Raw genomic sequence first — 27,891 nt, forward strand, 5'->3', positions numbered from 1 at the left:
GTGCTATACTTCTATACCACTGGCAGTGCAGTAGGGGTGTTTTGTTTACATTAGCATCACCACAAACATCATAGAGTGTACTTATATAAACCTAGGTTACATGTGTAATGCATTGTGCTATGACGTTATGATGGTTATGACGTCACTAAGTGATAGGAATTTTTTTTTTTTTTTTAAAGTTCAGCTTTTTATTGAACACATTATAAAAGAGATTTACTCAAAAAGACCAAAGCCCATGTCATCATCAGACTCCTCGGATTCTTCTTTCTTTGCTTCCACTTTCTTCTCCTCAGCTGGACCAGCAGCAGTGGAGGGGGCAGGACCTCCTGCTGGTGCAGCACCAGCTGCTGGAGCAGGTCCATCAGCCCCTACATTGCAGATGAGGCTCCCATTGTTGACATTGGCCAGGGCCTTTGCAAACAAGCCAGGCCAAAAAGGTTCAACATTCACACCGGCTGCTTTAATGAGGGCATTGATCTTATCCTCCGAGACGGTCACCTCATCGTCGTGCAGAATGAGGGCCGAGTAGATGCAGGCGAGCTTGGAGACGGAGGCCATAGCGCGGGCAAGTGTGGGACTGGCGCTGCCGGACGCGGTGCTAGTCGCCGGATGAAGTGAGGCCCTCACTCCAACGCGGCCTTATTTTTCTCGGAAGGACCGAGCACCTTCGCGACAGCTGAGGAAAAAAGGCAGGAATTTTTTAGCTTCATTAAAATCTTATAGGACCACTGGTTGTATATGTGATCTGTTGTTGGCTGAAATGTTGTTACGTAGCATATGATTGTATTGTAGTACTTTAGGGAAAAGATATTGGTGATCTGGACCAGAGTAGTAAAAATGGTGAGAAGTAGTCATGTACTAGATATAATTTAAAGGTAGAGCTGCCGTGATTTGCTGACAAACTGAGGCAGATTGTGAATGAGACAAGGTGACACAATATTGTTTTTATGAGTAACTTGAATGGAGGTGTCATTAACTGCGAAGGGGAACAATGTAGGAAAAACTGACTTGGAATGTAGGAAAATAGTGAGATTTCAGTTTGGAATATAGTATGTGAAATGTGAGGATGCCCATTAGACATTCAAGTGGAGATATCAAGGTGGCAACTGGATATACAAGTATGAAGTTCAAAAGGAGAGACAAAAGAGAGATCTAAGGTCTAGGATGGAGACATATTTGGGAATTATCAGGATATAAATGATATTTAACACGAGACTGAATGAGATCACTTAGAGGTTAGGATAGATAGAGAAAGGTGGAGACAAAGGACTGATCTCTGAGTCACTCTAACATAACAAACTCTGGGAAGTAAGGAGGAATTAGCAAAAGAGACTGACGGGGACTAGCTTGAAATGTTGAAGGAACACTAGGTGAGTGTGATATTCTGGAAACCAAGGGAAGAATGTATTTTAACAAGAACTGTGTCGGGTGCTACCAATAGGCCACGTAAAATGAGGAGTGAGAAAGAAACATGGAATTTGGCAACATGAAATTCATTTATTAGGGACCCTGAAAGCAGTGTCCATGGAATTTTAGGCCAAAGAGAGAACTGGAAAAGAAAAAATTGGAGATATCAAGTCTAGACAATTCTTGAAGATTTTTTTTTTTTCTAAATGGAAGAAGTGAAATGGCGTGGTAGCTGGAGTTAAGAGGTATACATTCTGTTTATATACTGATTGAAATGATCCAGTAGAGAGAGAAACTACAATACAGGACAGAAAGCAGATAATATAAAAATGTCCTTAAGTAGCCAGAGCAAATGAGATCTCGTGGCAGAGTTTGGCTGAGCTTGGACCTTGACCATGGTAATAACAGGAGAGAAGGGAGAAGTACTCGGGCACAGATACAAGTAAATGGGCAGATGTGTTGGTGAGAACTTGTGAACCTTCTCTTATGATTGTTTTAACTTTATAGTGAAGTACCTAGCAAGAGACTCAGATGAGAGTGAGACTGGTGCTAGAGTTTGAGAAGAGCAGGGGAAAGAAAATCACAGAGATTGGGACAGAAAATAGAGAAATTATGATTTTTAGGCACCATTAAAGACCCACTTAATGTTAGTATTTATGAATTTAAAGTGAACCTATTCTGTATAGCTGTGTGTTTTTTCTCCTGCAGTGTTCATCCGCTTTTTACCCTGCAGTGTTCATCGCATAGTTTGCAGCCACAGACAGGTTAGGGGGAGATTTGGATTTAACCAGAATGTTGGTTTCATGAAGCAAAGAGGAATAATGTGAGAGAGAGGCAAAAGGAGTCTTAAGTTGGCAAAATAATTGATTGTTGTTTTGATTTTGGATTTTAGGCTAGGTAAGTGGAAAAGTGAGGACAGGAAGAGGGTGAAGGACAGTAAAAAATTAGTAGAATCAAGGAATGGAAGGTCCTGACAGGGTTGAAGGACTGTTGGGTTGTAATATTAGAGGAAGTAAGGTGAGACATATTGAGGGATGGGCTGGGCACGGTGGCTTATGCCTGTAATCCCAGCACTTTGGGAGGCCGAAGTGGGCAGATCATGAGGTCAAGGGATCGAGACCATCCTGGCCAACGTGGTGAAACCCTGTCTCTACTAAAAATACAAAAATTCGCTGGGCATGGTGGTGCACACCTGTAGTCCCAGCTACTCCGGAGCCTGAGGCAGGAGAATCGCTTGAACCTGGGAGGTGGAAGTTGCAGTGAGCCAAGATCACGCCATTGTACTCCAGCCTGGCCACAGAGCGAGACTCTGTCTCAAAAAAAAAGAATATTTTTCATATGTTTTAAAAATAGAACAGTTCTTACCACTATACTGGTTTTAGAAAACATGGATGATTACTAACTAGACCCATTATTTCAGTAAGGGCTGCAAAATGGCAATATTCTAATTCTGTCATTCCTTCGTTTACTAGCTAGAATATTTTCCTAAAGAAAAAATTTTCCTCGTCAACTGTTTGTTCACCCTTAGGTACAGTTTGTACAGAAAAGGCAGAATAAATGGATTCTTTCCCTTCATATGATTTTGAGTTATTGAAGTGGTTCTCTGGCATCTCCTAGTGGGTTGTTTTTATTATTATCACCATTATATATTCATCATTTTTAGCATATTTGATGTGTCTTAAATTACTGCACTTATTTTCTTTTCCAAGCTTAAATGTTCTCATCTTTGGCTACTGTTTCAGGATAGCTTCTGAATCCTTTTAACACATCCCCAGTAGTGTTTGATGGTGTCCTACGTTTCTGATATGATATGACATCCCCAGATCATTTTGAACATTTTCTGCCCTATGCATGAAATCAATATTTTCTGTATGGTGCCCTGATTGCTTTAAGTAGGAAATGGTATTTTGAGACCACAGTTATAGTGCTTGTTGCTGTTGGAATGGTTATTGTTGTTAGAGGGTTTTTGTGTGTGTGGACAGAGCTAGGATATATATGTATATATTTTAACAACTTGATTAAGATATAATTCATAACAATACATTTTACCCTTTTAAAATATACAGTTTAATATTTTTAAAAATATATATTCAGCCAGGTGCAGTGGCTCACGCCTGTAATCCCAACACTTTGGGAGGCCAAGGCGGGCGGGTCACAAGGTCAGGAGTTCGAGAATAGCCTGAGCAACATGGTGAAACCCCAATTCTACTAAAAATACAAAAATTAGTCTGGCGTGGTGGTGCGCACCTGTAATCCCAGCTACTCAGGAGGCTGAGGCAAGAGAATCACTTGAACTCGGGAGGCAGAGGTTGCAGTGAGCCAAGATCGCACCACTGCACTCCAGCCTGGGCGACAGAGTGAGACTCCGTCTCAAAATAATAATAATATTAATAATAATAATATATATAATTGTATATATATTTTTTCATGGGGTTATGAAACTACCACCACAATGGAATTTTAGAGCATTTCATCACTAAAGGAAACATGGTATTCATATGGGATTGATGGTACGCATCCCCTAGGTCCTGCCCAACCTAATCAACTACTGATCTTTCTGTCTCTATAAATTTGCCTATTCCACACATTTCATATAAATGAAATAATATGTTATGTGACCTTTTTTGACTGACTTCTTTCACTTAGCATGTTTTCAAGGTTCATTCCTATTATAACAGGAAATATATTCTTAACAAAATGAGCATCATGAGTTCATACTGTTGTTTCCAATGTTAAAAATTTTAGCCAGGTGCGGTGGCTCACACCTGTAATCCCACCACTTTGGAAGTCCAAGGCGGGTGGATCACGAGGTCAGGAGATCAAGACCATCCTGGCAAACACAGTGAAACCGCATCTCTACTAAAAAAAAAATACAAAAAATTAGCCAGGCGTGGTGGCAGGCGCTAGTAGTCCCAGCTACTTGGGAGGTTGACGCAGGAGAATGGTGTGAACCCAGGAGGTGGAGCTTGCAGTGAGCTGAGATTGCGCCATTGTACTCCAGCCTGGGCAACAGAGCGAGACTCCATCTCAAAAAAAAAAAAAAAAAAAAAAATTAAATTATAGAGTTTTAACTTTGGTTTTATTTTTGTAGCTTTTATTTGCTCAATGATCCATCTGTATATCTATATATGTATGTATAAATAAGACAATTTCAGAGCAACATTATTAGTCCTTACAATATTCCTACAGTAAATAATTTTAACATTTCTTTATAGATCTATTTGCTGCTAGGATATATCCCTCTAGAGAAGTACAGTCCAATTATTGAGCTTTAAAGTAACTATAACTAATTTCCATGTGGTTAAGCTGAAAACTTGATACATGATTAGTTTCATTTGTTTTATTTTGCTTCTGGTTTTTAGGTATAGCTTTTGTTTTAACATTTGATCCAATTTAATTTTGTCCTATAATTATGTAAAACACTTACATGGTTAGAAAGTCAGATATACAAAACAAGGTGTATTAAAGTGTACACAAAACAAATACAGAAAATAAAGAGAAGTCTTGGTGTTTATTCTATTTGTGTCTCTACCACCTTTTAGTAACCGTTTTTAAATTGTTAAATTTTTTGGTTTTCCTTCTACTTTTTAATGTAAGCAAATATGCATAAAATGCTAGTTTACTATCCATAATTTTTTTTGTTTTACTTATCCAGCTTTTTCATCGTAAATAAATTTGAGGATTTGGCTTGATAAGCTGAGTGAAAAACTTTTTGGTAATTATAATTGAAATTATATAAATTTTATAGATACTATTGGGAAAATAGGCATCTTTACCACGCTGACTTTTTCTGTCTTTAACTATGGTATTTATTTAAGGTTACTTTTGTGAACCTTAATACATTTTCTTGACTATGCTCTTATACAGCTTTTGTTTGAGTTATTCCTATTGTCTTGGAGTTTTTGTCACTTTTGTAAATTGTGAATAAGTTAGTTAAAATGCCACATAGACCTGCTACCACATTTAACACACCTTTCTCCTGATTAAGTGTTTGCTTGGGTGCAACCTTTAATTATTTCCCAGAGTTTCTGAAAGTCTGGTTCTGACAGGTTTTGCCTGTTTGTTTTTTTCATTTCTAGGGAAGGATAGGCCACCAGTCTCATCCCTTGACTTTTTTTCTTTTTTTTTTTTTTGAGACAGAGTCTCACTATGCTGCCCAGGCTAGAGTGCAGTGACTATTCACAGATGCAGTCATGGCACACTGCAGCTTTGAACTCCTATGTTCAAGCAACCTTCCTGCCTCAGCCCCCGCAAATAGCTTGGACTGCAGGTGCATGCCACCATGCGTAGCTTCATCTCTTTACTCGTAACCTGAATGTTAAAGTGGGTTTCTTGTAGACATATATAGTTGGTTGTTTTGTTTGTTTGTTTGTTTGTTTTTTAAATGCACTCTAACAATCTGTCTTCTAATTGCTGTGTTTGGACCATTTATACTTGGTGTGATTATTTTTGTAGTTGGATTAACATCTACCATTGGCTGGGCATGGTGGCTCATGCCTGTAATCCCAGCACTTTGGGAGGCCGAGGCAGGCAGATCACCTGAGGTCCAGAGTTTAAGACCAACCTGGCGAAACCCCGTCTCTACTGAAAATACAAAAATTAGCCAGGCGTGGTGGCACATGCCTGTAATCCCAGCTGAGGCTGAGGCAGGAGAATCGCTTGAACCCAGGAGGCGGAGACTGCAGTGAGCCAAGATTGTTCCACTGCACTCCAGCCTGGGCAACAGAGTGAGACTCCGTCTCAAAAAAATAAAAAATAAAAAAAATTTTAAAACCTGCCATCTTCCTAGCTGTTTTCCATTTGCTTCCTATGCAAATAGAAACTTTTTTTATTTCTTTGTTTGGTTTCTTCTCTTCCCTCCTCCTTTGCCTGATTACTACGGTTTTCATTGAGCATTTCATATTATTTCATTTTATCTCCTGTTTACTTTATCATTTATACTTCTTTTAAAAATTTTTAGTGTCACCCTAAAGTTTTCAATATGTATTTTTAACTAATCTAAATTCACTTTTGAAAAATGCTGTACTGCTTCATATGTAGTGCAGGAACCTTACAACAGTATTCCCAGTTCCCCCTTCTTCTCCGTTGTTGTGTCACTTGTGATGTCTCTTTCATTCATTTCACTTATCCGTGAGCTATAATCACCTAATAACACTGTTATCATTATAGCCTTCAACAAAAAACATTTATCTTTTAGATCAATTGCTAATAAAAGAACCGAAAGATTTTATCTTACCCTTCATGATTTCGTCTCTGATGCACTTCCTTTCTTTATGTAAATCCATGTTTCTGACATATATTGTTTTTCTTCTGACTAAATAACTTTTTAACATTTCTTACAGGGTAGGTCTGCTGGTGATGAATTCCCTTACCTTTTGTTTTGAGAAAGTCTTCATTTCTCCTTCAATTTTGAAGGATAATTTCCCTGAATAGAAAATTCTAGGTTGGTGACTCTTTTTCATTTAATGCTTTAGATATTTCACACCACTTTTTTCTTGCTTATTTGGTTTCTGACAAGTCTGCTGTAATTTTTATCAATGTCATTTTATAGGTAAGGTGTTACTTTTTTCTGGGTTCCTTGAATACCTTTTCTTTTTCTTTTTTTTTTTTCAGTTTCAATATGATATACACTTTTTTTTGTTTTGTTTTGTTTTGTTTTGGTATTTATCCTGCTTAGTGTTCTTTGCGCTTCCTCAATCTGTGGTTTGATGTGTGTCGTTAATTTGAAACATTCATGGACATTATTACTTACAATATTTCATCTGTGTTCTCTTTTTTTCTCCTTTTGGTTTTCTAATTGGGAAAATAGATGTCTATTTAATAGATACATGTTTTGATATTGTCCCATGGTTTGGATGTTCTCGTTTTTCATTCTTTTTCCTCTGTGCACTTTCTTTTGAAGTTTCTATTTTCAGGTTCACTGATTGTTTCCTCTACTGCGTTGAGTTTGTTGATGAGTCCATTGAAGGCATTCTTTCTTTTTGTTAATATGTTTTTTATTTCTAGCATTTCTTTTGATTCTTTCTTATAGCTTGCATTTCTCTGCTTACAGTACCCATCTCTTTTTCTAACTTTGTCATAGAGCACTCAAAATATTAATCATAGTTATTTTAAATTCATTGCACAAACTTTTACTGCACATCTTTTCTTATATAGGTTGTGCTGGGCAATGAAACATCAAACCATATGACCAGTCCCTGCCATAAGTGGTTCACAGTCCTACTTAGACAGATAAATCAGTGGGTGCATTGGCAGAGCGATAAATGCCACAAGATGGTTAAGCTCATGAGATACAGGAGTACAAATAGATCCACATAGAGGGATATCCCAATCAAATGATAAAGTCATTCTTAATCTGATCTCTTTAAGAACAAGAAGGCGTTGGTCAAAAGCAAGAAGGAACTGATGATCAGCAATCAAGAGGTAGTTTCTAGGCATGGGAACGCAATATAGAGTAACTTTTAAGGAGCTTTGTATATTTTAAGAAAGCATGTAATTATGTATGGCTGGAGTTTACTTTCAGGGAGTGAAAGATGAAGCTAATGAGGTATTCAGAAACAAAATTATAAAAGTTGTCATTGAAGTAATTTAAGGTAATACCCATGTAACTAATAAGCACAGGTAGCCCTTGAATCTAAAATAAAATACAGTTTTTAAAAAGGACTCCATAAAGAATATAAAAATATCAGCCTGGGCATAGTAGCTCATGTCTATAAGCCTAGCACTTTGGGAGGCCGAGGCAGGCAGATCATTTGAGCCCAAGTGTTCAAGACCAGCCTGGGCAACGTGGCAAAACCCCATCTTTACCAAAAATATATAAATTAGCCAGGCATGGTGGTGCATGCCTGTGGTCCCAGCTACTTGGGAGGCTGAGATGGGAGAATCACTTGAACCTCGGAGATCAAGGCTGCAGCGAGCCATGCGCTTCTCCAGCTTGGGCAACAGAGTGAGACCCTGTTTCCAAAACAAAACAAAAAAAAGAATATAAACATATCTAAGATTTTCCAGTTTTATTTTGTTGATTCTTAAACATTATACACCAATTCCACACTCTCTTTTCCTTTCCTATTTCCACATACCTCAGTTTCTCTGTTACCATAAGCCAATAAATTTTGGGCAAGGGGAGAAAAAATAAATTTAAACAGAGGAGTATTACTTAAGATGCATTTTATAAGGATAGAATTCTCGATTAAATCCTAAATTTATTTTAAAATTGGTTTTAAAGGATATTGTTGCGACAACTAGGGAAGTATGAATAGAAATAATATATTTTATTGTACTAATGTTTAATATCTTTGCTGTGATAATGGCACTGTGTTTATGTAGGAGACTTCTTAGTTTTTGGAGGTCATTCTGAAAGAGTTAAGTGTGAAGTTTGTGTACATGTTTTTAGAGAATGAAGAGAGGTAGAAAAATGTGGCAATTGCTGAATATAGGTTAAGGGTTTTAGAAGTATTCTTTGTACTAATCTTTCAACGTTTTTGTAGTTCGAGTTTTGTGTTGTTTTTGTTTTTGTTTGAGACAGTCTTGCTGTGTTGCCCAGGCTGGAGTGCACTGGCGTGATCTAGGCTCACTGCAACCTCTGCCTCCCGGGTTCAAGCGATTCTCCTGCCTCAGCCTCCCAAGTAACTACAGGATTACAGGCGCCTGCCACCACACCTGACTAATTTTTTGTATTTTTAGTAGAGGTGGGGTTTCACTGTGTTGGCCAGGCCGGTCTTGAACTCCTGACCTTGCGATCCGCCTACCTCGGCCTCCCAAAGTGCTGGAATTACAGGTGTGAGTCACTGTGCCCGGCCTCGAGTTTTTAAAAGCAATAAATTTTGGAGGAAAATTTTTAGAATATATACATACAAGTATGTTTAGAGTGAACTAGAGGAAAGGAAAGTAGGAGGCAGTTAGACTGTTTCATGAAGCGTCAACTCCCTGTCTAAAGAAAAAGTTTTCTTAATGGAGAGCTCTGTGACTTAATGTTTAACTAACATGAATGGGAGCTTCCTTCTCAAACATATGGGCCCTAAGAGAGAAGTAGAAATTTTAAGAGATAAAATATAAGACACTTAGATGGTCAGTTTAAGGGATAGATCCCCCTATTCTTAGGAATTATACATAAGAGAAAGTAGAGAAAATGACAACAAAAAGGTGCAAGAAAATTTCCTAGAAGAGAACAATAAATATACGGATTGCAGTGACCATATGTCCATGATATACATTGACCAAAAGCTCAGTGCGATTAATGAGAAAAACCCACACCAACTATCAGAAACTAACACGAGAAGAAAGGCCAAAAACTTTCTACAGAGGAAAAAAAAAGTTGGAATGATCTAGAAGTAGAATGTCAATATACAGCAACACTAGAAGTCACTGGAGCCGCAAAGTGAAGTCACATTGCTTTAAATTTCTGAGGAAAAAATTGTTTTTCTGAGAAGCCTACAGTTAGCCAAATTATTATTTGAATATGAGAGTAGAATAAAAATATTTTCAAACATGCCAGCCAAATTAAAGAGAGAACAAAGTAAAGAAGCTTTTGAGAAATTAAATTTTTGATTTCTGTAGGTTGCAACTGTCTTTGGCAACTTTAGATCCCAGATAGAGCGGTAGCCACAGAGTTTAATGCTGTTCTTCCAGCCATCAGTGGGTGCTAATGTCCAGCCCTTATATCCTTCTTTCATGTGTCATTGGCCCTTTTCCCTTGTGATTTAAACATGTGTTGCAAAGTGGTGTGGTAGGACCTAGAATCCGGGAACCCATGGAAATAGTGGAGAGAAGACTAGGAAAGAGTTGGGGGTGGGGGAGAAAATAGTGTTGTTGTCCACCACAGAGCCATATCCCCAGTCTGTGAGTTAGTTCATGCTAACTAGAGAATTTCTGCCTTGAGAAACGCTGCCAGGTGTACAGCTTTCAATGAGTTTTAGGTTTTTGGCAAAATGTGGATTCAAGCAAGAGGACTGTTAAAAAATATATATTATTATGTAGATATGCAAGTTGCTGTAAGCATTTTAACTGTATCAGAGCTCACTTCAGGAGGGAATTATGCATGATAGTCCAAAAACTAAACAAATTGATATGCCTGGAAGTAAGTTCTCTGCAGAGGAAAGAAAAATAACATTTATTACGAATATAACATTTAGTTTGTGAATTTGTTTCTAAAGTATTTCCTCAATTAGCTTAAAGTTGAGTTCCTCCAGTATACTGAATTCTGTCTTTTCTGAGGCCTTACCAATTGCTACTGCTTTGCTTGTAATGCTATCCCACCCCAACTCCATCCTAGCTAATTTACTTGACTTTAAACTGTTATCCTAATCCTAACTTTATTTGCAAGGTAGTTTTGAGCCCCATGACAAAATAAACTGAAGGACTTCTCAAAAGTTTATTGTAATGAGGGGACTTTGGGTTTCTCCTTAGGGATGTAAACAGCTGGAAGGAGCTTTGCTTCAATCATTACAACAAGGAAACTACAAACTTCTACCCTACAACAAGGAAATGGACAGACTACAAAATAACTTTTCTAGAACCCATCAGAGAACTGAGGTCACAGGGCAACCAAGTAATCTTAAATCTGGGGAAAGAAAGATGCCAGCTGAGAGAAACAGGACTCAAGCTTTACTTACCTGGGATGGACTCTGCCAGACACCATATCAGCCAGTAAGAAAATACAGCTAACAAGTTTTTAAACAAATTTTTAAAGTGTGAATGTCAGCTAATGAAAGTGTAAAACTACTGGGGGATTTGCAAAATTAGAGAGGTGGGGGTTCAATCTCTTGTAGGCTTTATCTCTTGGAATCCCAGCGGCACTCATAGGGAAGATGGGGGTGAATCCTGAGAAGCCTTTCCTTGTGGTGCTAGCTGGGGGAGGGCAACAGCAGCCCAAACCCATCTTCCCTATCACTGCATAATGAAGAGCAGCAAAAACAGTTGCCTTAGGAGACTTGTAGAAAGCTACTGCAGTATAGGAAAGGGACCTGAAAAAAAGTACTATCTCTGAGAATAGGGGAGGAATATGCTCTAGGCCTAGCACTACAGCTGGCAGAGTGGCAAAAGCACTTGTGAAAGCCACATCCCCAAGACTTAGGGATATGGTGTCTGCCTAAGACTGAGACTTAGTGAGATCATAAGAGAATGCTTTCCCTCCATCTACTCAACCCCCACCAAAATAACAAGAATCAAATAGAAGCAATAGTAGAATACAGCTAGGAAGCTTGCAAGAGAGATTCTCTCTGAGGAGCAGCACAAATGGAACACCCAAAACTAAGGGAGAAAAGTGCATTGAGAAAACAACCATGGGAAATCAACCCTTACCTTAAACACAGATATTATTAGAGGATATTATTGAAGCCTGTGGTACACTCAGTGTAACCATAGCAATGACAAACCTCAAACTCTGTCCAGCTATTGAATAGATCAGCATAACCCCCCACGTTAAAAACCTAGCAGAAGGGAAGGCATACTCATGTAAACTTCTTAATCGTCATATCTGCTGTACTACCCAAGATGCACAGCCTTCACCGAAGATTATGAGGCATGTAAAAAGGCAAGAAGAAAAAGAAAAAACATACTTCAAAGAGACAAAGCAATAATCATAATTGACTTAGTTATGACATAGATATTGCAACAACCCAACAGGAATTTAAGATAACTATGACTAATATGAAATGGACCTGATGGGTAATTGCAGCAGAGATGGAAGAAAAGTATTTAAATAAATCATGGCTGAGAATTTTCCAAGTTAGTGACAGCAAACCATAGGTCCAAGAAGCTCAGAGATAAATACCAAAACAAAAATTTAAAACACATCTAAACATATTATATTTAAACTGCTGGAAACTAAAAATAAGAGGAAAATCTTGAAGATAACAAGAAAAAAAATTGTCTATTGAGGAACAAGAATAAGAATTACGTTTAGCAGATCTATTATCAGAGACCATGCAAGCAAGAAGACAAGGGAGAATCATTTTTAAAGTGCAGAAAAAAAAGCTGTCAATCCAGGATTTCACACCAAGCAAAAATATCCCTTCAAAATGAAGGTGGGGGGGTGGTGGTGGCATCATCAAGATGGTGGTATAGGAAGACTTGGACCCTTTCTCACCTTCCCAAAATACTAATTCAGCAACAATTCACAGACAAATTCTGTTTGTGAGAAATCAGAAACTAATCGTAAAGGCTGTTGTATCCTGGAAGAACATGAAACAAGACTAGGGAAGCTAGTACGAAGATTCAGGATACCCTGTTGCTAGAGATACTGCCCCTGGTACAGTACCATACAGTCCGGAAGAGATGCCCTAACTCATTCAGGGGAGAGAAGGAGTTGGTTTGTGCAACCAGTACTCCATCTTTTCTTTATGAGCTCCCCAGAGAATTGGCTGAAAAATTCACTAGAAGGATTCAACATCAGACTAAATAAACCAAAAGAAAGGATTAGCAAACTGGAAGACAAGCCATTAGAAATAATTCAGTCAGGGGAGTGATAATAAAAAATAATGAAAAAGAGTGAAGAAGGCTTAAGTTGGTTGTAGAATACCATCAAGCAGACTAATATATACATTATGGGAATCTCAGGAGAGAATAGAGAAAAAGGACTGGAAAGCTTGTTTTAAAAATAATGGCTGAAAACTCCCCAAAGCTGGGGAAGGAAATAAACATCCAGATTCAGGAAGCACAAAGGACACAAAATAAAATGAAACAAACCCATACCAAGATGCATTATAGCAAATTGTCAAAAGTCAAAGACAGAATTTTGAAAGCAGCAAGAGAAAAGCAGCTTATCACATACAAGGGAACATCCATAGGGCTATTAAGGGATATTTTTCAGCAGAAACTTTGCAGGCCAGAACAGAGTAGAATGATATATTCAAAGAGCTGAAAGATCAAACAGACAAAACAAAACAAACAACAATAGCAAAAAATCCCTGCCAACCAGGAATACCATACTTGGCAAAACTATCCTTTAAAAATGATGATGAGAGAAAGACTTTCCCAAACCAAAGCTGAGGAAATTCATCACCACTAGACCTGCCTTATAAAGAATGCCAAAGGGAGTTTTCAAATAGAAATGAAAAAACACCAAACAGCAAAAAGACAGTATGGAAAAGTATGAAGCTCATTGATAAAGGTAAATATATATGTAAACACAGAATACTGCATTACCATAATTGTAGTGGGTAAATAACTTTTAATTCTACTATAAAAGTTAAAAGACGAAAGTATTAAAAATAGATATGAAATACGTTAAAAGATACACTGTGAATAGATGTGAATTGTGACAATTATAACAAAATTTGGGCAGAAGAATTTAAAATGCAGAGTTTTTGTATGTGATTGAAGTTAAGTTTGTTACCAGCTTTAAAAAGACTATTATATCTATATTTTATGTAAGCCCCACACTAACCACATATGCCAGAAAGTACCCATAGAGGCTACACAAAAGAGAAAGAAGTCAAAGCATATCAATACAAAAAACTAACAAAACACAAAGGGAGACTGCAACAGTGGAAAAGATGAAGGAAGAAGACTAACATAAAGCAACTAACAAAATAGCAATAGTAAGTTCTTCCCTAGCAATAATTGTAGTAAATGCACATTAAACTCCCCAAGCAACAAACATAGAGTTGCTGAATGGATATATAAACAAGACCCAACTATATGCTGTCTACAAGAAGCTCACTTCAGATCTTAAGGGTACACATAGGCTGAAGGTGCAGGATGGAAAAAGATTATCCATGCAAATGGTAACCAAAAGAGAGCAGAGTAGCTGTACGTATATCAGATAAAATAGGATTTAAGTAAAAAACTGTCACAAGAGACAAGGAAGCACATTTTATAATGATAATAGGGTCAACCCACTGGGACCATAGAATGATTATAAATATATATGCACCCAACACCAGGATATCTAATATGTAAAAGAAACATTGGCAAAATTGAAGGGAGAAATATACAGCAATGCAATATAATAGGAGACTTTAATATCCCACTTTCTGTCCATTAATAATGGACAGAACTTCCTGACAGATCAGTAAGGAAACATTTGACTTGAATAACACTGTAGACCTGATGGATCTAATAGACTTGTACAGAACTTTTTTTTTTTTTTTTTTTTAAGATGGGTCTTGCTCTGTCACCTAGGCTGGAGTGCAGTGGCATTGATCTCGGCTCACTGCAACCTCTGCCTCCTGGGTTCAAGTGATTATCCTACCTCAGCCTCCCGAGTAGCTGAGATTACAGGCATCCACCACCATGCCTGGCTAATTTTTGTATTTTTAGTAGAGACAGGGTTTCAACATGTTATCCAGGCTGGTCTCGAACTCCTGACCTCAGGTGATCCGCCTGCCTCGGCCTCCCAAAGTGCTGGGATTACAGGCATGAGCCACCGTGCCTGGCCATATACAGAACTTTCTACCCAACAGCTGTAGAATATATATTATTTTTCTCTGCACATGGAGGTTTCTCCATAATGCATCACATATTAGATCACAAAACAAATGTTAAAAATTTTTAAAATATCTAAGTCATACCAAATATCTTTTCTGACCCCAGTAGAATGAAACCAGAAATAAATATAACAAGGAAAACCAAGAAATCCACAAACATATTGAAACGAACAGAATCTTGAATAACCATTGGGTCAAAGGAGAAATAAAAAATGAAATTAGAAAATATCTTGAGGCAAACAAAAACATAACATACCAAAACTTATAAATTGCAGCAAAAGCAGTACTGAGAGGTAAATTCGTATGGATAAGCTCTTACATTGATAAAAGAAGAAAGATCTCAAATAAACAACTAACTTTACATCTCAAGGAACTAGAATCAGAAGAGCAAACTAAGTCCAAAGTTAGCAGAAGGAAGGAAATAAAGGAAATGAAAGCATAAATAAATTAAATAGAAAAGTATAGAAACTAATAGCTGGTATTTTGGGCTGGGCGCGGTGGCTCGCGCCTGTAATCCCAGCACTTTGGGAGGCCAAGGCAGGTGGATCACGAGGTCAGGAGACTGAGACCATCCTGGCTAACACGGTGAAACCCCGTCTCTACTAAAAATATTTTTTAAAAATTAGGCGTGGTGGCGGGCGCCTGTAGTCCCAGCTACTTGGAAGGCTGGGGCAGGAGAATGGTGTGAACCCGGAAGGCAGAGCTTGCAGTGAGCCGAGATGGCGCCACTGCACTCCAGCCTGGGCGGCAGAGCAAGACTCTGACTCAAAAAAAAAAAAAAAAGAAAAGAAAGAAAAGAAACTAACAGTTGGTATTTTGAAAAGATAAATTGACAAACCCTTACCTAAACTATGAAAAAAATAGAGAAGACTCAAATAAATAACATCAGAATTGAAAGAAGAGACAATATAACTGATGCCACAGAAATAAAAAGGATCTTAAGAAAAAACTATGTACAGCTGATGCCACAGAAGTAAAAAGGATCTTAAGAAAAAACTGTGAACAATTATATGTCAACAAACTGGATAACCTAGAATAAATAAATAAATTCCTAGAAACATACAAACTACCAAGATTAGATCACGAAGAAATATTATAAAAAGTCTGAACAGACCTATAACTAGTGTGGAAACTGAATCAGGAATCAAAAACCTCCTAACGGCAGAGGCCTGGACCACACAGCTTCACTGGTGAATTCAACCAAACATTTAAAGATGAATTAATAGAAATCCTTCTCAAAATCTTTCAGAATATTGAAGAGGAGGGACCAGTTCCATACTCATCTTACGAGGCCAGCATTATCCTGATACCAAAGCAAGACAGAGACACAGGAAAACTGCAGGGCAATATTCCTGGTGAGTACAGATGCAAAAGTCCCCAACAAAATACTAGAAAACCATATCCAACAGTACGTTAAAAGGACATACACAATGACTAAGTGGGAGATAAAATAGAATAATAAAAAATGTGCAATTTAACGAAACCAAAGGAGAAAAGTGGGGGAAGGAGAGCGAAAAAGAACAAAGGAGCAAATAGAAAACAGCTAAGAAGATGATACATCTTAATCCAGCTGTATCAGTAATCAATTTTAATATCATTCTGAATGCACCAGTTACAGATAGAGCTTATCACATTGAATAAAAGAGCAAGATTCATCTAAATGCTGTTTTACAAGAAACCCATTTTAACTACCAGACTACAAGGTGGAGTAGCCTAAGATACCCATTTTAAATATAAAGATAAATAAGTGTATTAAAAGCAAATGACATAGGAAAAACTACCACAAAATACTAACCAAAAAAAAAAAAAAACAAAACCAGGAAACAACTTTAATATTAGACAAAGTTTAGAACAAGGGATTTAATCAGGGATGAAGAAACATAATGCTCTAGGAGTTAGTAAGAAGACACAGCAATCATACATGTGTATGCAGCTAACAGCACAGCTTCAAGATACATGAGGCAAAACTGACAGAACTGAAAGGAGAAATAGACACATGCACAATTATAGTTGGGGACTTAAAAGTCTTTCAGGAATCAATAGAACATGAAAGCAGAGTATCAGAAAGGTTACAGAAGACTCCAAAACAACATTATCAACCAACATTCAAGTATTGAATGTCAACTTTTTCAGTGTTCAAATGTCAATGACGTGTATAGAACACTCTAAACAACAGCAGAATACATGTCTTCCTCAAGTGCACATAGACATTCACCAACATAGATCATATTTGGGGCCATAATAGAAATCTCAAGAATTTTAAAGACATAAAAGTCATTCAAGGTCTATTCTCAGAACATAGCAGAATAAAACTAGAAGTGAAGAACAAAAAGGTATCTGGAAAATCTCCAGATATTTCAAAATTAAACACACTTCTAAATAGTCCATGAGTCAAAGAAGAAACATTATAGGAAATTAAAAAATAATTTGAAAGAAAATGGAAATACAGCACACCAAAATATGTGGGAAGCAGCTAAATTAGTGCTTAGAGGGAAGTTTGTTGCATTAAATTATATAAATTAGAAAAATCATTACTACACTTCTGCCTTAACAAACTAGAGGAAAAAAAAGCAAACTAAACTCAAAACAAACAAAAGGAAGGGGATAGTAAAGATTACAGCATAATTCAGTACAATTTGAAACCAAAAATAATGGAGAAAAATCAGTGAACTAAAAGCTCGTTCTTTGAAAAGCTCAATAAAAGTTGAAAAAAAGAAACAAATTGCTAATATCAGGAATGAAAGATAGGGTGTCACACTCACCCCCACAGATTTGAAAAGGATAATAAAAGAATACTGCAAACAACTCCATACCTGTGAATTTGACAACTTGGATGAATGAGCAAATTTTTTGAAAGACATAAACTACCAAAATTCAGACAAGAAATAACTTGAATAGTTATATATCTATTCATGAAATTGAATTTGTGATTTAAAAACTTCCAAAATGGAAACTCCACAACCAGATAATTTCCCAGGTGAAATACTAAACATCTACGGAAGAAATTCTTTTTTTTTTTTTTTTTTTTTTTTTTTTTTGAGGGGGCTTTCCTTTTTCCCCCAGGGTGGTGTGCAGTTGGGCGGCTCCCCGCCTCAATTAAAGACTCCACCCTGCCGCAATTTCCCCCGTACTCCTGCCTCAGCCTCCCGAGTAGCTGGGACTACAGGCGCCTGCCACCTCGCCCGGCTAGGTTTTTTTTTTGTATTTTTTAGTAGAGACGGGGTTTCACCGTGTTAACCAGGATGGTCTCGATCTCCTGACCTCATGATCCGCCCGTCTCGGCCTCCCAAAGTGCTGGGATTACAGGCTTGAGCCACCGCGCCCGGCCTACGGAAGAAATTCTAATGATTCCATACAAACTTTTCCAGAATGCAGAAGAGGAGGAACACTTTCCAACTCATTTTATGAGGCCAGCTTTGCTCAGATACCAAAGCCAAAGATATTACAAGAAAACTACAGACTAGTATTCCTCATGGAGTTAGAAACAAAAATCCTCAACAGTATATGGGTGAATTGAATCTAGCAATATATAAAAAGGATATCACAATAGGGTTCACCTTGGGAATATGAGATGAATTTCCAGTTCATCCTTTGAAAATCAATTACTATAGTTGACTGTAATAAGAGAATAAACATATGACTGTTATCTCAGTAGATGCAGAAAAGCACTTGACAAAAGTCAACATTCATTCATGTTAACAACAAAAAACAAAGCAACTCCTCAGCAAACTAGGAATTGAAGGGAATAACCTTTACTAAAGGGCATCTTCAGAAAACCTAGAACTACATTACAGTTAATGGTGAGATACTGAATGCTTTATCTCTAAGACTGGGAACAATGCAAGAATGTCCTCTCTTACTACTATTATAATAGTCACTATTGTACTGGAAGTTCTAGCCAGTGCAATAAGGGAAAAGAAGTACATAAAAGACATAAAGATTGAAAAGGAAGGAATATAACTGTTTCTATTTCAGACAACATAAGTAGAAAATGCCAAAGAATCTACAATAAACCTCTTATGTAGTACAGTTAAATTAATGTGTCATATTCTACATTCTATTTTAGATTCCACCTCCCAGAATTCACATCCTGGTTGAATTCTATTTGTATACAGTAAAATTCACTCTGTTTTTATGCCAATATTTTGTTCCGTTTTATATATAGGCTGGTTCCATATTTTTGGAATTGCAAATCATGCTGCTATAAACATGCATGTGCAAGTATATTTTTCCTATAATGACTTCTTTTCCTTTGGGTAAATACCAGGAGTGGGATTGCTGGATGAAATGGTAGATATACTTTTAGTTCTTTAAGGAATCGCCACACTGTTTTCCATAGTGGTTGTACTAGTTTACATTCCTACCAGCAGTATGAAAGTGTTCCCTTTTCACCACATCCATGCCAACATTTATTATTTTTTGATTTTTTGATTATGGCCATTCTTCCAGGAGTAAAATATCATATGGTGGTATGGTTTGCATTTCCCTGATAATCAGTGATGTTGAGTATTTTTTCATATGTTCGTTGGCCATTCGTATATCTTCTTTTGAGAATTGTCTATTTATGTCCTAGCCCACTTTTTGATGGGATTGTTTTTTTCTTGCTGATTTGTTTGAGTTCCTTGTAGATTCTGAGTATTAATCCTTTGTTGGATGTATAGACTGCAAAGATTTTCTCCCATTCTGTGGGTTACTTTGCTGATTATTTTGCTGTGCAGACGCTTTTTAGTTTAATTAAGTCCCATCTGTTTATCTTTGTTTTTGTTGTGTTTGCTTTTGGGTTCTTGGTCATAAAGTCTTTGCCTAAGCCAATGTCTATGAGGGTTTTTTGAATGTTATCTTCTAGAAATTTTATGGTTTCAGGTCTTAGATTTAAGTCTTTGATCCATCTTGAGTTGATTTTTGTATAAGGTGAGAGATGAGGATCCAGAGGATCCAGTTTCATTCTTCCTTTTTTTTTTTTTTTTTGAGATGGAGTCTCTGTTGCCCAGGCTGGAGTGCAGTGGCGTGATCTTGGCTCACTGCAACCTCTGCCTCTCAGGTTCACGCCATTCTTCTGCCTCAGCCTCCCAAGTAGCTGGGACTACAGGTGCCTGTCACCACGCCTGGCTAATTTTTTTGTATTTTTAGTAGAGACGGGGTTTTACCTTGTTAGCCAGGATGGTCTCTATCTCCTGACCTCGTGATCCACCCGCCTTGCCCTCCCAAAGTACTGGGATTGTAGGAGTGAGCCACCATGCCCGGCCCCAGTTTCATTCTTCTACATATGGCTTGCCAATTATCCTGAAACCATTTGTTAAATAGGGTTTCCTTTTCTCACTTTATGTCTTTGTTTGTTTGGTCGAAGATATGTTGACTGTAAGTATTTGGCTTTATTTCTGGATTTTCTATTCGGTTCCATTCGTCTGTATGCCTGTTTTTATACCATTACCATGCTGTTTTGGTGACTATGGTCTTATAGTTCGAAGTCAAATAATGTAATGCCTCCAGATTTGTTCTTTTTGCTTAGTCTTGCTTTGGCTGTGGGCTCTTTTTTGGTTCCATATGAATTTTAGGATTGTTTTTTCTAGTTCTGCCTAGATTAATGGTGGTATCTTGATGGGAATTGTGTCAAATTTGTAGATTGCTTTTGGCAGTATGGTCATTTTCACAATATTGATTCTACCCATCCATGAGCACAGGATGTGTTTCCATTTGTTTGTGTTATCTGATTTCTTTCAGCAGTGTTTTGTAGTTTTCCTTACAGAGGTCTTTTACCTCCTTGGTTAAGTACATTCCTAAGTATTTTATTTTTTTGGCAGCTATTGTAAAACGGGTTGAGTTCTTGATTTGATTCTCAGCTTAGTTGCTGTTGGCATATAGCAGGGCTACTGATTTGTGTACATTATTTTGTGTCCTGAAACTGCCGAATTCAATTGCCAGTTTTAGGAGCTTTTGGGATGAATCTTTAGGGTTTTCTAGGTATACAATCATGTCAGCAGCAGCAACAGTGTGACTTCCTGTTTACCAATTTGGATGCCCTTTATTTCTTTCTCTTGTCTGATTGCTGTGGCTAGGGAAAAGTATGGATTTAACTCTCTTACCATCAGTACCTCTGATACACATTACTCACACATACAAACTTTTTATTTGTTCCTCAAGATATAATTATATCACCTTTTAAATTCTTTTAAATTGCTGCTTAATTCTTTCTTAATTGCTAATTATTACTGTCTTAAATGTCTCAATACATTAAAATACTTTAGGTGTTTTGTCAGTTTCATAATTTTCCTGGATATATGCCTTCATAATGCTACATGTATTCTCTGATACAGAGCTCCCACATATGCACCCGTTTCTATCCACTCTATGCCCAAGCTCTGCATGATTATTCCAACCATCCTCACACCTATTAAGAACATTTGTGGTGTGAATATTCTTGGCATTTCTGATAGATTTAATTATCATTCCACTACAGGGTGACCTTTAATCCACTCTGTGTGTGCATATTTCTGAAACTACAAACCAGGCCTATTTTAATGAGTTTTATTCTCTTCCCCAGCTCGACTTCTACAGGCCCCATCCCTTCCCAGAAAGAAGAGGAAATGACTGAGTCCCAGGTGAATATTAAATAGTGTATTTGTTTCTTGCCTTACTCTCCAATGCAATTTAAGGGGGTTACAGTAATTCATACAGTAAATTATAAAGGCCTATATACATAAAACATATTTTCAGGGGAAATAGAGTTGAACGATTAAAACTAGGGAAGAGTTAAAATGTGGGTATTTTATGAAATTCATTCAGAGACATTAAAGTTGGGCATCAAATTTAAATTTCCTTTTCATAGGTAAAGAAAACCAGAGCAAAAATTTGTTACATCATTTTCATTGTATGTAACAATAAAAAATCAACATTTTCTAACAGAAATAAGCTTTTCATTGATACCTAGAGGTCAATGAAAACATTTTAGTGTTACCTCTTGTAGTTGATAAACCTAGCTCTTTTGATGTTCTCTTTTGATCAAGGACAAAATAAAGTGTAACTATCAAAATAGCCCAGCATTAGAAAGAATGCAAGTGAACATTAACAGAAAAAGGAATAAATTACAGTATTTCACACAGTGGAATACTACTTAACAATAACAAAGAACAGATGACTGCCACACACAACAACCAACGTGGATAGATTACACAAACATAGAATGAAAGAAGGCAGAAACAAAAAAGTATATATCGTAGGGTTCCATTCATATGAAGTTAAAAACGGGCAAAACTAATCTATTGTGATAGAAGTCAGAATACTGGTTACCTCTGAGAGGGTATTTACTGTGAAACAGCATGAAGAAATTTGGAGGGCTGAAAATGTTCTATGTTTGACTTGTAGGTACCCATGTCTACAAATGTATACAAATTTATCAGATTGTATGCTTAAGACTAGTCCATTTTACCACATTACTCTATACATGTCATATATAAATTTATTTATTTACTTATATTTATTTAGTTTTTGAGATGGAGTCTTGCTCTGTTGCCCAAGCTGGAGTGCAGTGGCACAATCTCAGCTCACTGCAGCCTCCGCCTCCCGGGTTCAAGTGATTCTCTTGCCTCAGCCTCTGTTGTACCTGGGATTATAGGCACCCCTCAGCACTCCTGGCTAATTTTTGTGGGGTTTTTTTTTGTATTTTTAGTACAGATGGAGTTTCACCATGTTGGCCAGGCTGGTCTCAAATTCTTGACCTCAAGTGATCCACCTGCCTTGGCCTCCCAAGTGCTGGGATTATAGGTGTGAGCCACTGTGCCTGGCCCATAAATTTAAAGAGAGAAAACTAGACTATCTTGAGAAAGAGGTGGGATGTGTGTCTTTCAAATGACCCTATGTAACTATCTTTTTCAATGGGCATTTGCTGCTGATTGAGCCACACTGTAATCACTTCTGGTAAATTCTTAAAATTTTAACCACTAGAATGAGCAGAGAGTATGTTTTACTTTGTTTACTGCTGTATCTCCAGTACCTAGAACACCACCTAGTACACTTGATATTCTGTGAATACTTGTGATTTCCTTTCAGATTTATCCTACCCTCTCAGATACTGAACATATTTTACTTTTTACCCTCAGCTCAAAGCTTTGCTCTTCTGAGATATACCTTTCTTTTACCGTGTTGTTGTTGTTGTTGTTGTTTTTGAGTCTCACTTTGTTGCCCAGGGTAGAGTACAGTGATGTCATCTCGGCTCACTGCAACCTCTGCCTCCCAGGTTCAAGCAATTCCCCTGCCTCAGCCTACTGAATAGTGGGATTACAGGTGTGCACCACCATGCCCGGCTAACTTTATATTTTTAGTAGAGATGGGGTTTCACCATGTTGGCCAGGCTGGTCTCCAACTCCTGACCTCAGGTGATCCACCTGCCTCGCAAAGGCTGGGATTACAGGCGTGAGCCTCCGCGCCTGGCCGACCATGTATTTTTATCTACCAGTTTCTGTATATCTCTGGTTTCTTCCTCAGGCACACACAGTTAATTTTCAAAATGAACACACCTGTGTAACACAGTGCACACACTCAACGAAGAAATACAGAATTACCCTAGCACTCTAGGATAGCTTTTCTATACCTACCTAGTTATCACCCGCACCCCAGGAGTGTTCAGTGTTTATCACCATAAATTGTTTCTCCCTGTCTTTTAACTTTATATATTCTGTGCATTCTGTATCTGGCTTCTTTTGTTTAATACTATGTTTGTGAGATTCATCCATGTTAAATTGTTGCATCTAGTTGTAGTTCAGTTAATCTCATTGCTGAATATTATTATATTCTCTGATCAACATTTCCATGGATCTTATAATCCATGTCACTTCATTTCTTACCTGGAACTACTCTGGCAACTGCCTACTAATCTCCCTGTATCCACTCCTGACCATCTATAGTCCATTCTCCATAGAACAACCAAAGTGATAATTTAAACCTCAGGTTTTATTATGACTTATCTGCTTAATACCATCTAGTGGCTTTCCTTTACATGTGGAATAATGTCCCTTACAAAGCCCTTCTTGGTATGCCTTCTGTCCATGTCTTCACCATTATCTTGTGCTACATTCTCCCCCATTCACTATGTTTCAGCCTCACTAACCTTTCCCCGCTTTGAACAGACCAAGTTTATCCTGCCTCAGGAACTCTGAACATGCTTTTAAATGTTCCTACCCTAGATATTTATATGACTGGTTCTTTCTCATTCAGGTTTCTGCTGAAATGTCATCCTCCTCAAGGTCGTCTTTGGTTACTAAATTCAAAGTAGAGTATCTGATTCATTCCATAACCCATTACCTTTATTGCATTTCTTAACTTATCAATATCACATTTTATCTCACTTATTCACTTGCTTATGTTTTCATTTCCGTGTCCCCTAAGTAGAAGCCCCAAGAGGCCCAGAGTGTTTATAAACTCGCTCTGCTATCCCCTCTGAGTTCTGATTGATAAAATGAAAAAACTAATCTTAATGCAGTCTGATTCAAAACTTAGTTCAATCAGCAAATTGTTCTCTTGGCAATTATTTAGTCATTTAGATTCTCTTCTGTATCCCTGTTCTCTGTTAAGGTGGTGTTTGAGATAACAGGGAAGATCTTCATAGCTTGGGTATGTGCTAGATGATTTAGCTAGCTCCTTTTTTATGTGCTAGATGATTTAGCTAGCTCCTTTTTCTGTACATTCAGTGGCTGATGAATTTATGGTGTATTTCACAGCTCAATGATGGTCCAAGGACCTCTCCTTATCAACCGGCCTCCTTTGGTTCTTGCTATCTCTGTAGATCTTTCTGAATCTCTGTCATGCTCTCGATGCTTCCTGAGTCCCCTAAACCCCACCACATGCATGTAGGATCATTTTGCCTTTTTTGTTTTGAAACAGGGTCTTACTCTGTCACCCAGGCTGGAGTGCAGTGGCGCAATCTCAGCTCACTGCAACCTCTGCCTGCTTGGCTCAAGCAGTCCTCCCACCTTCAGCCCAAGTAGCTGGGAGTACAGGCACATGCCCCCATGCCTGGTTAATTTGAAAAAAAAAAATTTGTAGAGACAAGGTCCCACTATGTTGCCCAGGCTGATCTCAAACTCCTGGGCTCAAGCAATCTTCTTGCCTCTTGGCCTCCCAAAGTGTTGGGATTACAGGCATGAGCCACTATGCCCAGCCTCATCTTGTCTTCTGAAATGACCCTATTTCATCCTACTCAGGGTCTGTGCTATATGGGAACTGAAAGCTACTTAGAAGTTATTCTCTCAGTTTGATATGACACTCTTCCCACTTAACTCACTGCCTCTCTCCCATTTCACACTCATGCCTTGGAGTGTGGGGAGTTCTAGGCACATATTTAACTGCTTACCTCCCTACCTTCAAAGCCTTTTTTCCCTCTATTCCAGGCCTGTAAGAAGAAGGAGAGGATTTTCCCCTTTCATCTTCTCGTCTGTCTTTCCTTTTTCAATAAAGTTAAAAGGAGAAAAGGTAGAAGGCATAAGGAAACATACATTACTATGTACTTCAAAACTAGTATACTGGTTAAACATGATTGGAGCCGGTGAGTGCTGAGTAGAGGCCAAGGTAGTATAAAATAAGGCCATGGAAGGTCTTGAGATATTCTTGGTGATAAAGCGCATTGATAAAGAAGAAAATTAGCCCATAGAGAAGAATATCACATTTATTTGTTCTTTCGTTACCATTAAGTCTTCATCTGCAAGTAAAAGGTTCACTTCTCCAGCAATGCAGGGCAGAGTACCTAAGAAAATTAAACTAGTTCAGCTGATATATACTTACGGAGCCTACTGTGTGCTCTGCATTCTGCTTAGTGCTTTATTGGAGCTCTTCATTTTTTCATGTGGATTTTAATTGTTTTTTGCTACTTCCTTTCAGTCTGAATAACTTCCTTCCGGGTTTCTTATGAGGCCAGTCTGCTAGCATTGAATTCTTTGTTTTTATTTATTTCACCTTATTTTTTTTTACCTGAAATTCACATACATATTTAAAATTATTCTACAATTCAGTGGCCTTTAGTACATTCACAGTGTTGTACAGCCACCACCTCTATCTGGTTCTGTAACATTTTTATCACCTCAAAATAAAACCCCATGCCCATTAAGCATCTGTTCCCCTATCCCTCTCTTCCTCCTAGCCCCTGGCAAACACCAATCTGTATTCTGTCTCTGTGGATTTAACCTATTCTGGCTATATTATCTGTCCTGTCCCGCGGGATCATCAATGTAGGCCCTAGAAGAGGGAGTGGGAACTCGGGGGGACAAGAGACACGAGAAATGGAGACAAGACAGTATCCTGATCAAGTCTCGTTTATTGGTGGCAGTGTAATGCGTTATATAGACCGGCAGGGGCGGAGGTTGGGCCAGGGCGATGATGGTGGCCCTGCGGTGGGCGTGGCCAGGTAGGTCTCGGTTTCTTCGGTTGGACGTCATGTTGCGCCTGCGCCGTCGGTTGGTAATTTTCCCGGGCGCGGGATGGCGCCTGCGCTGTAAGTTGATCATTTTCCCGGGCGCGGGAAAATTGGTGATGAAGAACCAGGAAGAGCGCCATTTTGTACTGGCATATGAGACAGCAGAACAGGGAAGAAAGTAAATCTAGGGAGGAGGCATAAAGTGGAAATGTGTAGAGCTCAGGCATCAGTCGTCAGTTATAATCGCTATGGCCGGGCCACGCAGCTCCGGACAGGTCCCCCTTTTTTATTATTTCATGATGAGAGATAGCCCCTTGGGAACTGCGCCTGTCTTAGGTTGGGTCAACTCATCCCCACCTTTTAAGCCCGTCATGGGATTAGGCAGCAGCAAGGGCGGCCCTCCTGTCTTAGGCTCAATTGGGGGTGGTGTCCTCTTACCCGTCATTGACTGTCCAGTTCAGCTCACAGGGGAGGTGGTCTTATAAGGGCAGATAAGACTCACCATGTTCAGACATCTCAAGGCGATGATAATGGACCTGTATAGGCTTGGTCTGGAAGGCCTCGATTTGTCGTCTGACGAATGCCATAAGCTTATTAAGGATTATAGGCCCAAGAGTGAGAAAGAGTAGAAGGGTAAGTAAAGGACCCAAAAATGGTAGGAGATAAGGGAGAAGTCCATGGAGTCCAGTCCAAAGTGGATTGGCGGCCAGGTCTTTTCTGCATTTTTCTAGCTCTTCTTGTAAGGTCTTTATTTTATCTCTAACAATCCCGGATTTGTTAGCATAAAAACAGCATCTTTCCTGTAGAGCCAAACAGATCCCTCCCTGTTCTGCTGTTAGTAAGTCTAGACCTCTTCTATTTTGGAGAACTACTTCAGCTAATGAGTCTACCTGATCTTGTAGATCTTGTATAGTACTGGATAAGGTTTGTACATCTGAAATTAATTGATTGGATAATTTAGTATATTGGGTTAGTGAGACTCCTAGGCCTGTAGCTCCTGTTGTAAACGCAGTGGTGATTCCCAGTCCTGTATGGCCTGTTTTGGTCTGTATATAAAATGCTCAATAGCGGGGATGGGGACAGGTTCATCTCCAGGGATGATATCAATGTCAGGGAGAAGAGTGGCTAGAACACAAAGCCCTGTCCAATTTGTGGGTAGATAAGTATATGCCATGTTTTTTCCACAGAGGAAAACCGAGCCATTTATAGCACACAAGGGGCTGGTGACATTGATTATGGAGGTACAGTTGTTGAATACAACGTAGCCTAGATCGATTTCTTCAGTGCTATTGTAAGAGGGTGAAAAGAGGCAAGAGGAGTTAGAAAACTTCATTGGTTGAACTAAGAGGGGAGGAATAATTGGACAAGAGTTACTGACCAAGGATTCACCCGTGCAATTGACATAGGATAATGAAAAGTTAGGTATAGCGAGAGGAGTAGGGGGACCCATTTTTAGACAAAGCCAACAATCGTGGGCAAGGCTTGTATTGGACATTTGGAGTAAGTTGTAAGTGGCATTAAGGATATCAAAAGTTTGAGCATCGATCATAAGGTTATCTCTAACCTTAGGCAGGGCCAAAGGGTGATATTGAATTTCAGGATACAGGGCTTTATGAATTTCTTCTAGTTTTTTCTGAACAGTTTAAATTCTTGTGG

The 27,891-nt window shown here is 38.3% G+C and overlaps 1 protein-coding gene and 1 pseudogene across 20 annotated transcripts in view; one reads left to right on the forward strand and one right to left on the reverse strand.

Annotated features, from left to right (window-relative positions):
* Positions 1-27,891, forward strand: part of ZNF569 (zinc finger protein 569) — a 73,919-nt gene that overhangs the window by 6,037 nt on the left and 39,991 nt on the right. For 9 of the 19 annotated variants that reach the window (XM_031659516.1, XM_031659509.1, XM_031659515.1 and 6 more), the window contains 2 exons: positions 10,813-11,052; positions 21,376-21,433. The exons of 1 other annotated variant lie outside the window; for it this stretch is intronic. In XM_031659516.1, the coding sequence (XP_031515376.1) occupies positions 11,024-11,052; positions 21,376-21,433 (87 nt within the window). In that variant the 5' untranslated portion in view covers positions 10,813-11,023. Of the gene's footprint in view, positions 1-6,749; positions 6,851-10,812; positions 13,517-16,083; positions 16,190-21,375; positions 21,434-27,891 lie in introns of all 19 variants that reach the window. 9 more of the 19 variants (XM_031659525.1, XM_031659522.1, XM_031659524.1 and 6 more) reach the window with 7 other exon arrangements.
* Positions 160-682, reverse strand: LOC101009855 (annotated as a pseudogene). Its single transcript, XR_640946.4, has one exon. The product of XR_640946.4 is annotated as a 60S acidic ribosomal protein P1 pseudogene (transcript).

Source organism: Papio anubis, chromosome 20 (assembly GCF_008728515.1).
Source record: "Papio anubis isolate 15944 chromosome 20, Panubis1.0, whole genome shotgun sequence".
Classification (NCBI taxonomy): Eukaryota; Metazoa; Chordata; class Mammalia; order Primates; family Cercopithecidae; genus Papio; species Papio anubis.